At 46.0% G+C, this 12,853-nt stretch overlaps 1 protein-coding gene across 6 annotated transcripts in view; it reads left to right on the forward strand.

Annotated features, from left to right (window-relative positions):
• The window catches only part of L3MBTL1 (L3MBTL histone methyl-lysine binding protein 1), a 30,793-nt gene extending 17,993 nt beyond the window's left edge, over positions 1 to 12,800 (forward strand). For 4 of the 6 annotated variants that reach the window (XM_075277543.1, XM_075277542.1, XM_075277545.1 and 1 more), the window contains 9 exons: positions 1,070 to 1,146; positions 1,263 to 1,552; positions 1,731 to 1,845; positions 2,165 to 2,264; positions 4,043 to 4,207; positions 5,857 to 5,906; positions 7,858 to 8,003; positions 10,579 to 10,641; positions 12,285 to 12,800. In XM_075277543.1, the coding sequence (XP_075133644.1) occupies positions 1,070 to 1,146; positions 1,263 to 1,552; positions 1,731 to 1,845; positions 2,165 to 2,264; positions 4,043 to 4,207; positions 5,857 to 5,906; positions 7,858 to 8,003; positions 10,579 to 10,641; positions 12,285 to 12,419 (1,141 nt within the window). In that variant the 3' untranslated portion in view covers positions 12,420 to 12,800. The remainder of the gene's footprint in view (positions 1 to 1,069; positions 1,147 to 1,262; positions 1,553 to 1,730; positions 1,846 to 2,164; positions 2,265 to 4,042; positions 4,208 to 5,856; positions 5,907 to 7,857; positions 8,004 to 10,578; positions 10,642 to 12,284) is intronic. The other 2 variants (XM_075277546.1, XM_075277547.1) reach the window with 2 other exon arrangements.
• Positions 12,801 to 12,853: the final 53 nt, after the last annotated feature.

Raw genomic sequence — 12,853 nt, forward strand, 5'->3', positions numbered from 1 at the left:
TGATGTAAGAGAAGTCCCCCTTACCCCATACAATACACCTGCACACTCAGCCAGCCAAGTAGAACAGGCTATGAGGAAGGGAAGGAAGCTAGAAGGCATAGCTTTTGGCCAAACAAGCATTTAGTCAATAGTTATCTTAATTATACAGATAGTCGGATGGGACAATCTCATTAAAAGCTAAAACCATACTACCAATGATACAGCTATCTGGACTGTAGTAGCCGATGTTTTAGTAATCGTAACGTTCATATTCATCACATATACATGAATCCTCTTGTACAACGCAGGCTATGCTGACGGTATCATTTGGGTCCATCCTATCAAGGATCTATTGCTTTGACAGGCAGAATAGCGTATCCTAAAACTCCTTCCAGAACCCGATAGGAATCATTCTAACTCATTGTGACCAAATATAATGGTCATGGCTCCTGTAATAATGTAAGTCATGATACTAGTGTCAACAGGGCCGTAAAGGAGCAGCGAAATCCAGAAATGAATTCTAAAAGTAGGCAAGAAATAAACTATTCCTCCTTGTTTGTCACTGTCCAGCAGGTTCCTGCAGAGAACACCGGGTGGGGTACAGCCATCTTATTCTCCTACCGCAGACAGGACACAGCAGGCCGCAGGACAGTGAGGTGGATGACATAGCTGATCTGAGACACAGAGATGCTTTTATATATTGTGCAGTTTTATTGCAATAGGAGACAGATTAAGAGTAAAGTAAAGAATGGGATTATGGAAGGAAGAGCTGGAGTATTTTTTTATTTTATTTTTTTGCATTTTTTAAACTAAAATTCCTATTCATTCATTTCTTGAGCCGGTTCACACAGTAATGACACTAGATATACACCAATGAGCAGTCTTACTTTGTGCTGATAGTAATGGAACGTACAAGTAATAGCATATCTACATTAACACTTTATGATCGGCCCAGGATACATACAGATCACAGCTATAAGCATGTCCATTATTATGTATTGCCTCATGGATTGTATAAGGGTCTTATAATATAATTTTACATGATAAAGTCTTGCGGCATGAAACAGATTTCTCCTTTGTATTTCTTTAGGTGCGACCCTAGTAGTCCCTATGTACATCCTGTGGGATGGTGTCAAGAACATGGGAAGCCTCTCACCCCCCCTCAAGGTATTGGCTCAGAATAGCTATAGCAGAGTAGTAGCAAACATTTCTGAGGCCATTGTGTGTGTGTTTTGGAGAAGACATTGTTAAGTGTATCAAATAACATGGCTGCCTTCCTGTAGATTATCCAGACCCCGATAACTTTACCTGGGAGAGATACCTGTTGGAGACGGGAGCCTTTGCAGTGCCGGCCCGAGCCTTCCACACTGTAATGTTATCCATTTCTAGTATACTGACTTGTTCATGTCTCCTCATATGTTCCTTATTCACAATCACTTGTCATCCTTACTATCTTCTTAAGCGGCCCCCGCATGGATTCAAAGACAACATGAAGCTGGAAGCAGTGGATAGAAGAAATCCTTCATTGATCCGGGTGGCATCTGTGGTGGACGTGGAAGAATGCAGAATAAAGGTGAAGACATAGGTTCAGTCCATTGTGTGCAACGTTTCCCTCTCTCATTACATGGCTATGTCTTTTGTGGCTTGGACCATTTGCCCTGTGGCTGTTAGTGTGCTTCCATCTTATGTTGCTGGGCACGGGGAAGGGTTATTAATACCTGGGTTTCTGACAACCCATCCCACCTTCTAAGGTTCACTTTGATGGCTGGAGCCATTTGTATGACTTTTGGCTGGACGCTGACCACCCAGATTTACACCCTGTGGGTTGGTGCCAAAGAACAGGACACCCACTGCAAACTCCCCTCCGTGAGTACTGTGAACTACAATTCGGTTGTGGATGTCTTAATACATGAAAGGGAATTATGTGATCCCAAAAATCCATAATATGCATGACAATTTTTGAAAGAGTTGTGACTAGTAATGTACTATGTATTATGTACATTGCATATCAATGTATGTCATGTATATACTACTAGTCAGAGTGTCTAGGCCTACACCATGGTCTTCAGCATTGCAGCATGTGATCTATCTCATCTTATCTAGGTCTAGCATGGAAGAGCTTAGTGTAGGTTGTCTGTGGCGGAACAATAAGCTTCCTCGGTTTCATTTCCAACTCTTTTCACAGGGCACCGTGATTCTCCGAACCTCTCGCCGGGTGCCTGCGTGTCTCTCAGCTGTAAAGGGATTTCACATTCACGAAGCAACAAATACAGTTTCCAGCACAGGTCAGCCATTAGTCTGTGAGCTTCTATTACTATTGATCTGTAGTATACAGTTACATAACTCATCACAGCATGACCTCTGTTACTGTATACAATATGTCTGGGTATATATGTTAACTGGATGCTTGTGACGAATGTAATATCATAGGGTCCCATTGTAAAAAAAATCATAAAGCACCATACTCATTTACTGTATATTGGTCAAGTATAATTGGAGTTTTCATAGTGATAACCAATATACACATTAGGTCATCAGTATGTGATCTGTGGGGGTCCAACACCCAGACCCCTCATAGATCAGCTGCAGACCAGGCATCGGATGTTTGTGTGATGGGACATGCCGCAACTCAGATGGAGGAGACTGGAGGATGGGAGTAATAGTGGCACCCTCAACCATAGGAAAGCTGCAAAACAATATATACAATGACACATAATATAGGACGTAAAGGACGGGACACAACCCAAAGGCACAATAGACAATCATTTAAAGCAGTAGCACTCTGGGATGCTGCAGACAGGGATCGCATGCAGTCAATAGGCACAGAGCTGCAGCCCTGTCCACTGTATAGCAGTGCTTCTCTGGGTCTCTTATTACTTAGATAGGAGCAGCGCGGCACCCCATCCACTAATGTAGCTTCATAGACTGCTGTAACAGTAGTGGCGTGCAGGTGTCAGACCCCCACAGATCACATACTGGGGATATCCTGCAGATAGGTCACTAGCAGGAAAAATCCATTTGGTGTCAGAGAACTCCTTTAAGAATTGGACGTTTTCCTAGGATACATGCTAAACATCACAAATGTGATGTGAACCCATCTTAGTCTTCTCCTGCATCCTCTACAGTCACTAAAACATTCTCTTACTATGATACACGGCACTTACTTTTCTCATGACTTCTTGCCTATATAAAAGAAGAGACTGAACCACAAGATGCACCAACATCATATAGATAAAATTACAGAACAATAATACATTAAATAGAATTACTCATGGGCGTAACTAGGCTCACAGGCCCAGGAGCTAAAGACCAGCTTGGGCCCCTGTGCAACCTCTCCTCACAACTGTCTGCTGCATCCCATCCATACATTTTACATTTGCCATCTTTACATGGGCCCAGGCTTCCATGTGCACAACATGTCTGTGCTTCCTGTCATTCCCATGCCCTGTCAGTACCCACCACATCATAACTGTGTCCTCCTTTGTGCCACAGTCTTCCTCCTTGGCTACATGCTAATGACCAACTGCTCCTTTTGGCATGAAAAGGTTAATTTTCTCCTTTCGGACAGTGGAAGGCCGTGTATCATGAACTTCCCACTCCAGTGAACCAGAGTGCAAGGGTCATAAATTTACAATACGCAAACTGCAAACCATCAAAGGAAGTCAGAAAGGGGATCTTAGTATCGTGAGGGTAACCTGCTGCCACCGGCCCCCCCGGCTTATGGGCCCAATTGAAACTGCACCACTGCAATCCCTATAATTATGCCAGAGGATTTAATGGACCTAAAGAACATAATTCTAGTTCCTACTGTGTTTTAATAGCGCATCCTGGAGCATATAATACATTGTGAAACAAATAGACTTGAAGAATAATAATTTGAGGATAAGATAACCAGAAGTTTACGATGACTTTTTAATTAAGATTTAAAGATCTTATAGAACAATGCAAAGAGCGAGACAAAACAAAAGGGGGAGACATCAGCTATCCCCACCCACTGTATGACACGTCTAGTAGTCTTCTATCTTGTTCATGTTATTTTTCCCCCCTCTGTGTTTGCCTATAGGAAGTGCCCCACTCCAGGCTGTGATGGTTCTGGCCACGTGACTGGAAGATTCACAGCCCACCACTGTCTATCGGGTTGTCCCCTGGCTGATCGTAACCAGCAACCAGCAAGAAGCAGGAATCCTATCCCACTGCCACCTCGTAGGAAATCCAGACACCATGGCAGGTGACAGATCAATGTGTAGCTGGAGGTTCATCCTTAAGATAGGGGATAACTTTATGATTGGTAGTGATCCATCCACAGGGACCCCCGGCTGATCCAGAGATTGGGGTCCAGTTTCCCAGTACTTGGCTATCCTCAGATTTCCCATATAGAATGAATGTGTGGCAGGGCGCATGCTTAGTCTATTGCACAATCAGGACAGGGGAACTGGACCCCCATTGTCAGACCCCACTGATCAGGACGTAATCCCCTAACCAATCAATAGGATATAGTTTCAGAACTTGGTACAACCTCTTGGCAACCAACCAAGACAGATGAAATTCTTAGATAGTAGATGTTTCTGTACTAACCTGTTATTACCAAAATTATACATCTTCAGTCTTCAGAGTCATTCGGAGAATTCAGGCTTGTAAATCAGCTTTTGGCATAGACTGTGTTATCTTCACATTGGAGAGAGGAGGAGCTTTCACCACCTCTACCAAGTCCAGATCTTGGCATCATATAATAGGCGCAGCTCCACTTTTTTAAATACATTTGGAATCTTTTCTGTAGTCCCCGCTGTTACTGAGCAATTGGTACTATCAGTTTTGATGCCTGATATACTGCTTAGTCTTTGTATTTTCAGGTGGGCGGTGTCAGGTGAGAGCGGACAAGGGGGCGTGATTCAGAGGTCCAATCAGAGGCAGCCAGTGTCAGAGCACAGAATCACTTCCCCTTGTCTGCTCCTGCCTGACCACACCCCCTGACTAAATATCATATCAGGCACCAAAACCAAGTACATCTATTGCTCCTGCACCTATTTAGTGATGCAAATAGCAGAGGTGGTGAAAGGTCCTCTGTAAAGTAAGATATGCACATTTGGATATTAGGAGGACAGCTATAGCTCCTGACTCCTTGGGCTTACATATGTTCTCATTATGGAGAGGGGAGTAAGCTGGTGCCAGACAACTTTGGCCACAGCCTATCTCCAGTGAGAACGAAAAGATGGGACATGTTGAAATCCAACATGTCCAACCTTTCTTTCTCCCAACAATCAGGGGAAGTCAGGACACCTCTGTGAGCATAAGGCTCCATTCACATCACATTTTTTACATCCTCTTAGCACATGATCTGACTGGTGCTTTAGCTGATCGTCCAGCCTATCAGATTCAGCAGACTCGCCTGGAATTCATCAGATCTGTATGGCCAGCTTAAAGGGAGACTGTAAATGAAATGGTTAGAAACCTAATCTCAGTATCTTGTAGAGGTGACACTACAGTTTCCAAATATGTCTCAGGTATTCAGTATTGGGGCTCATTTACATGTTTTATTTATATGCAAATGAGGGGGAAGTGCTTTGAGGGTGCGCCTTAGCTTGTCTGGGATTTGGTCTCAGTTTTGGATTCCCAGACAAAGCATTTTCCCCCCATTTGCTTACGATTATAACAGCAATTTCCATGAAAGTGAGGCCCCAAAGGTGCATAACAGGGGTAATTTGGATACTGTAGAATCACCAGCTATTGGGATTAGGGATAGAGCCAAATCACTGCTGACAGACTCTCCTTAAGATGGCTTGCCTCTCTTTCTAGTATTTTGGGACACATTGCAGTCTCATCAATGTACCTCTGTGGTAAAATCCATGAATCCTATGTAACTTGTATATCTCATTATAGAATTGGACGTCCTCCCAAATATCGCCGAGTTCAACAGGACAACTTTCAAGGTAAGGCCAAATGAACCAATTCTGCACAATTTATACTATCTTCATGTGATATTTACATGCATCATCTATATATAATGTCACATATTATTAAAGCAGTCGTTCTGCAGAATAAAAATGAAAAAAAGGGCCTCAATAGGTTAAATGATCCCTCGCCTCTGTGTCTGTATGCTTCAAGGTCCCGCACTGCTCCTTCCTGGTCCTGCTTGACACACAGGAAATGACCTCACAGCCAATCACTGGTCACATTGGCATACCTCCCAACTTTTGAAGAACTGAAAGAGGGACAAAATGTGCTACGCGCGCCGCGGCAAATTTGGCCCCGCCCACTTTTGTGTTGACTCCGCCCACTCGTTAATTTTTCATGTGCCGGCACACAGTATAATCCTCCTACAGTCACCCGTAAATTATATGTCCCCCCTCTATCTCTCCCCCAGTTTCATATACACCCTTCATCTGCCCCCAGTTTCATGTCCCTCTTCCATCTCTGCCCCCAGATTCATGTCCCTCCATCTCTGCCCCCAGATTCATGTCCTCTCCATCTCTGCCCCCAGATTCATGTCCCCACATCTCTGCCTCCAGTTTCATGTCCACTCCATCTCTGCCCCCAGATTCATGTCCCTCCATATCTGCCCCCAGATTCATGTCCCCACATCTCTGCCCCCAGATTCATGTCCCCCATCTCTGCCCCCAGATTCCTGTCCCTCCATCTCTGCCCCCAGATTCATGTCCTCTCCATCTCTGCCCCCAGATTCATGTCCCTCCATCTCTGCCCCCAAATTCATGTCCTCTCCATCTCTGCCCCCAGATTCATGTCCCACATCTCTGCCCCCAGATTCATGTCCTCTCCATCTCTGCCCCCAGATTCATGTCCCTCCATCTCTGCCCCCAAATTCATGTCCTCTCCATCTCTGCCCCCAGATTCATGTCCCTCCATCTCTGCCCCCAGATTCATGTCCCACATCTCTGCCCCCAGATTCCTGTCCCTCCATCTCTGCCCCCAGATTCATGTCCCCATCTCTGCCCGCAGATTCATGTCCTCTCCATCTCTGCCCCCAGTGTCATGCCGTCCTCTCCATCTCTGTCCCCACTGTCATCCTGTCCTCTCCTTCATCTGCCCCAGATTAACGTTCCACCTCCACATTAAACTTAGCTTCTCCTCCGCTCCCTCGCCGCTCTCTCGCTGACACATGCGGCTGAAGGAAGGAGCTGACACAGGTCAGCTCCTCGCTTCGCCGCTGCCCGCCTCTCTCCCTGACACATGCGGCTGAAGCTACTCGCGTGCTCGCTTCGCCGCTGTGTCTCTCTCTCGCTGACACATGCGGCTGAAGCGAGGAGCTGTCCTGTGTCAGCTCCTCACTTCGCCGCTGCCGCCGGCTCCTGGCTTGTACATCGCGTCTACTAGCCAGGAGCCGGCGGCAGCAGCGAAGCGAGGAGCTGACACAGGTCAGCTCCTCGCTTCAGCCGCATGTGTCAGCGAGAGAGAGACACAGCGGCGAAGCGAGCACGCGAGTAGCTTCAGCCGCATGTGTCAGGGAGAGAGGCGGGCAGCGGCGAAGCGAGGAGCTGACCTGTGTCAGCTCCTTGCTTCAGCCGCATATGTGTTCAACTCAGATCTGCGTCCTCTGGACGCAGATCTGAGTTGAAATCGGGACATACCTCCCTCCAACCGGGACCGCGGGACATGTCACCCAAATCGTGACTGTCCCGCGGAAATCGGGACGGTTGGGAGGTATGCATTGGTAATCTGCCTCATCCAGTGATTGGCGGAGCAGCATTTCCTGTGTGTTGAGGACCAGAAAGTAGAGACCATTGGGGACCTGGAAAGTGGTGGAATAGCAGCAGCGGGTGATCTGTGTTTCTTTTTATAACCCATTATGCCCCTTTTCCAATATAAAATACCCCTCTGGACTAATCCTTTAACAGCTTTATGGTATTATTTCTCTATCCTCAGACCCTGTTCACCAGTCGCTGTTCATGTCAGCCATGTCTGCCCATCCGGATCGAGCCCTGGCTCACTGCTGGGAACAGCACTGCCGTCTATTGCCTGGTGTAGCGGGTATCAGTGCTAACACTGTATCAAAGTGGAGCACAGAAGAGGTATCTTACAGACCCTGCTCATACCCTACAGACCCTGCTCATACCCTACAGACCCTGCTCATATCCTGCAGACACTGCTCATATCCTACAGACCATGCTCGTATCCTACAGACCCTGCTCATATCCTACAGACCCTGCTCATATCCTACAGACCCTGCTCATATCCTACAGACCCTGCTTATACCCTACAGACCCTGCTCATATCCTGCAGACACTGCTCATATCCTACAGACCATGCTCGTATCCTACAGACCCTGCTCATATCCTACAGACCCTGCTCATATCCTACAGACCCTGCTTATATCCTACAGACCCTGCTTATACCCTACAGACCCTGCTTATACCCTACAGACCCTGCTTATACCCTACAGACCCTGCTTATACCCTACAGACCCTGCTTATACCCTACAGACCCTGCTTATACCCTACAGACCCTGCTTATATCCTACAGACCCTGTTTATATCCTACAGACCCTGCTTATACCCTACAGACCCTGCTTATACCCTACAGACCCTGTTCATATCCTACAGAACCTGCTTATACCCTACAGACCATGCTTATATCCTACAGACCCTGCTTATATCCTACAGACGCTGCTTATACCCTACAGACCCTGATTATACCCTACAGACCCTGTTTATATCCTACAGACCCTGCTTATATCCTACAGACCCTGCTTATATCCTACAGACCCTGCTCATATCCTACAGACGATGCTTATATCCTACAGACCCTGTTTATATCCTACAGACCCTGTTTATATCCTACAGACCCTGCTTATATCCTACAGACCCTGCTTATATTCTACAGACCCTGCTCATATCCTACAGACCCTGCTCATATCCTACAGACCCTGCTTATACCCTACAGACCCTGCTCATATCCTACAGACCCTGCTTATACCCTACAGACCCTGCTTATACCCTAAAGACCCTGCTTATAACCTACAGACCCTGCTTATATCCTACAGACCCTGCTTATACCCTACAGACCCTGTTTATATCCTACAGACCCTGTTTATATCCTACAGACCCTGCTTATATCCTACAGACCCTGCTCATATCCTACAGACCCTGCTTATACCCTACAGACCCTGCTTATACCCTACAGACCCTGCTTATAACCTACAGACCCTGCTTATATCCTACAGACCCTGCTTATACCCTACAGACCCTGTTTATATCCTACAGACCCTGCTTATATCCTACAGACCCTGCTTATATCCTACAGACCCTGCTCATATCCTACAGACGATGCTTATATCCTACAGACCCTGTTTATATCCTACAGACCCTGCTTATATCCTACAGACCCTGCTCATATCCTACAGACCCTGCTTATACCCTACAGACCCTGCTTATACCCTAAAGACCCTGTTCATATCCTACAGACCCTGCTTATACCCTACAGATTCTGCTTATATCCTACAGACCCTGCTCATATCCTACAGACCCTGCTCATATCCTACAGACCCTGCTCATATCCTACAGACACTGCTCATATCCTACAGACCCTGCTCATATCCTACAGACCCTGCTCATACCCTATAGACCCTGTTTATATCCTACAGACCCTGCTCATATCCTACAGACCCTGCTCATATCCTACAGACCCTGCTCATACCCTACAGACCCTGCTCATATCCTACAGACCCTGCTCATATCCTACAGACCCTGCTCATACCCTACAGACCCTGCTTATATCCTACAGACCCTGCTCATATCCTACAGACCCTGCTCATACCCTACAGACCCTGCTCATATCCTACAGACACTGCTCATATCCTACAGACCCTGCTTATATCCTACAGACCCTGCTCATATCCTACAGACCCTGCTCATATCCTACAGACCCTGCTCATATCCTACAGACACTGCTCATATCCTACAGACCCTGCTCATATCCTACAGACCCTGCTCATACCCTATAGACCCTGTTTATATCCTACAGACCCTGCTCATATCCTACAGACCCTGCTCATATCCTACAGACACTGCTCATACCCTATAGACCCTGTTTATATCCTACAGACCCTGCTCATATCCTACAGACACTGCTCATATCCTACAGACCCTGCTCATATCCTACAGACCCTGCTCATATCCTACAGACCCTGCTCATATCCTACAGACACTGCTCATACCCTATAGACCCTGTTTATATCCTACAGACCCTGCTCATATCCTACAGACACTGCTCATATCCTACAGACCCTGCTCATATCCTACAGACCCTGCTCATATCCTACAGACCCTGCTCATATCCTACAGACCCTGCTCATATCCTACAGACCCTGCTCATATCCTACAGACCCTGCTCATATCCTACAGACCCTGCTTATACCCTACAGACCCTGCTTATATCCTACAGACCCTGCTTATACCCTACAGACCCTGCTCATATCCTACAGACCCTGCTCATATCCTACAGACCCTGCTTATACCCTACAGACCCTGCTGTGCCTATTATGTCTGTGCTGAGCAAAGGCTAAGATGCAAACCATAAACTACTCTATACATGGTGAAACATAGTGTTAGTTTGGGATCTCTAACTATAACTTCTGGTTATTTCTAGGTGTTCAACTTTGTGCAGACGCTGACCGGATGTGAGGACCAAGCCCGACTCTTCAAGGAGGAGGTGAGAAGTCTTAGGTCCTGCTATGTATGATTACTAGGGTCCTTATATGATCATTTGGTAATCATATATAGCTTTTATATAACATAAGGCTTGATGATGACATAACTACAGGGGTGTCGCTGAGATGAGGCATGCAGGACACCATCAGGCTACTGTGCCTTCTGTATTATCTGTGTCATCGCTGGGTGACAGCAGGGCAGCTGGTGAGCAGGGAAGGTCACATAAAAGGTGTCCATTATAAAAGAGAATCGGCCGTACTGAAGCTTACAGCACAGATGGGAGGATATTATGTAGGAGAGGCCATGACAAAGCATCCAGCGGGCCATGTAAATGCATCAGCTCACTTGTCACTCTTTTTATTGTACACTGGATATTACACCACATCTATCGGCGAGGTAGCTGCGCGGTCGTTTTACTGCTTGCCATGCCGGCATTTATTTATTCTGAACACATAATATAGGGCAGACTTACAGAGACATGATCAGTAGACGTCTTCATTAGATTTGTCACAGCCTTCAAGGATCTGCAAATTTTGCATTCTAGCAATCCGATGTATGTGGTATATATCTCCGGGAGAGGTTAGACGTACCGGGGAAAAGAGGCTGGTCACGGACAGTGTGTGTACAATACACATACAAGCGGCTATCATTCATTACACATGTCATTTCTGTAGGAAGAACTGTTTCATTTTTCATTATGTGGCTCTATTGTAGATACAAGTTGATGTGATTTGAGTACCAAGTCATTCCAGCAGATGGCAGTAAAAGCATTCTGTATATGCTTCCTTTGAAGTAACTACTACAGTGTACAGGGGTCAAGGAAATATCTGGCCTTAACACTAGAAGTCCCAGAGAGGGGTCAATTAACATTTCTACCATTGCTTCAAATGGGAGCTTGAAATGTCTGGGACTTCTAGTATCTATCAATGCCTTTCTCTCCAAACCACATGAACGCTTGGCCAAGCCAAGCTAGGCATGGGTATAGGGGTGAAGAAGCTGGGAATGAGAGAGGTAGGCACATGGGAATCTTAAGGCTGAGGCCCCATGTTGCGGAAACGCAGTGTTCTTTGTTGCAGATTTGGCTGCCTATGAGTGGATTTAGAAGAAGAGAGACGTCTCAGATCTTACTTTATATTGTCCATTCCTCGGCATGCCACTCCTGACTTTGGCTCAAAAAACGACAGCAAAATCTGCAACAAAAAATTCTGAGTTTCTGCAAAGTGGGGTTTTAGCCTAAAGGGGTTTTCATAGATTGCAAGCTCTCACGAGCAGGGTCCTCACTTCCATTGTGTGATATGTTAATTCTTTGTCATATTGTAATGTCAGATATCGCCTGTTCATGTCTCCTCTGATTTTTTTAAGTGAATATTCCTCTGTGGACTTTCTGCTTCAAATATACCTATATGGAAACCGCCAGCGTTTCTGTAGGTATAATTGATATGCTGCGATTTACAAAAACGCAACGGTGCGGGTATTTTTCTGCAATAAGTGGATGGGGTTCGTTGGAATCCCACTTATTTTGCTGGTAATGTAAAACACTGTAGTTTAGGCTACGGGGGGCCCCGGCTGAAGAACGAATCTCCCGCCTACTCCTTTACTATTCTACTCATCACATACTAATTCCTCCCAATTCTCTCCCGACAGATGATAGACGGACAAGCTCTCCTGCTCCTAACACAGACGGACATTGTAAAGATCTTGTGCATAAAACTGGGGCCAGCTGTGAAAATTTACAACTCCATCCTAATGTTCAAGAATACCGAGGACTCTACAGACTGACCCCTGTCTCGGACATCCTATAATCCTTCACTACCAGTGCCCTATATCACACTGAATCCCCCTGTACAGAGCTAATATGACTTACTTGGATACTAACACATTCCCATGACTGAGCTCATTTTGCAGGAGCTTCAGTACTGTCAGTATTACCTACTGATATGTGGTGAGGACTTTGCACCACCAGATGGCGCTGTATGACACTTTATTGTCGTGTATTCTTTATATGGGACAGAAGTCACCTGCCCGGCTGAGCACGAAATGTAAGAGCGTAATAAAATGTCTGGCTGCAGGGCGCCGGGGTTATTACATGTCTTTTTCCCGTGAATCCCTGATTCATCTTCTGATCTGACTCTTAATCTACAAGTCTCTTGTGTTGTCGCCTGGATTTTCTGGCTTTCCTCCATCTGTGTGAAGCGTTCCTTTCCTCAGCCCTG

This window comes from Leptodactylus fuscus, chromosome 6 (assembly GCF_031893055.1).
Source record: "Leptodactylus fuscus isolate aLepFus1 chromosome 6, aLepFus1.hap2, whole genome shotgun sequence".
NCBI lineage: Eukaryota > Metazoa > Chordata > Amphibia > Anura > Leptodactylidae > Leptodactylus > Leptodactylus fuscus.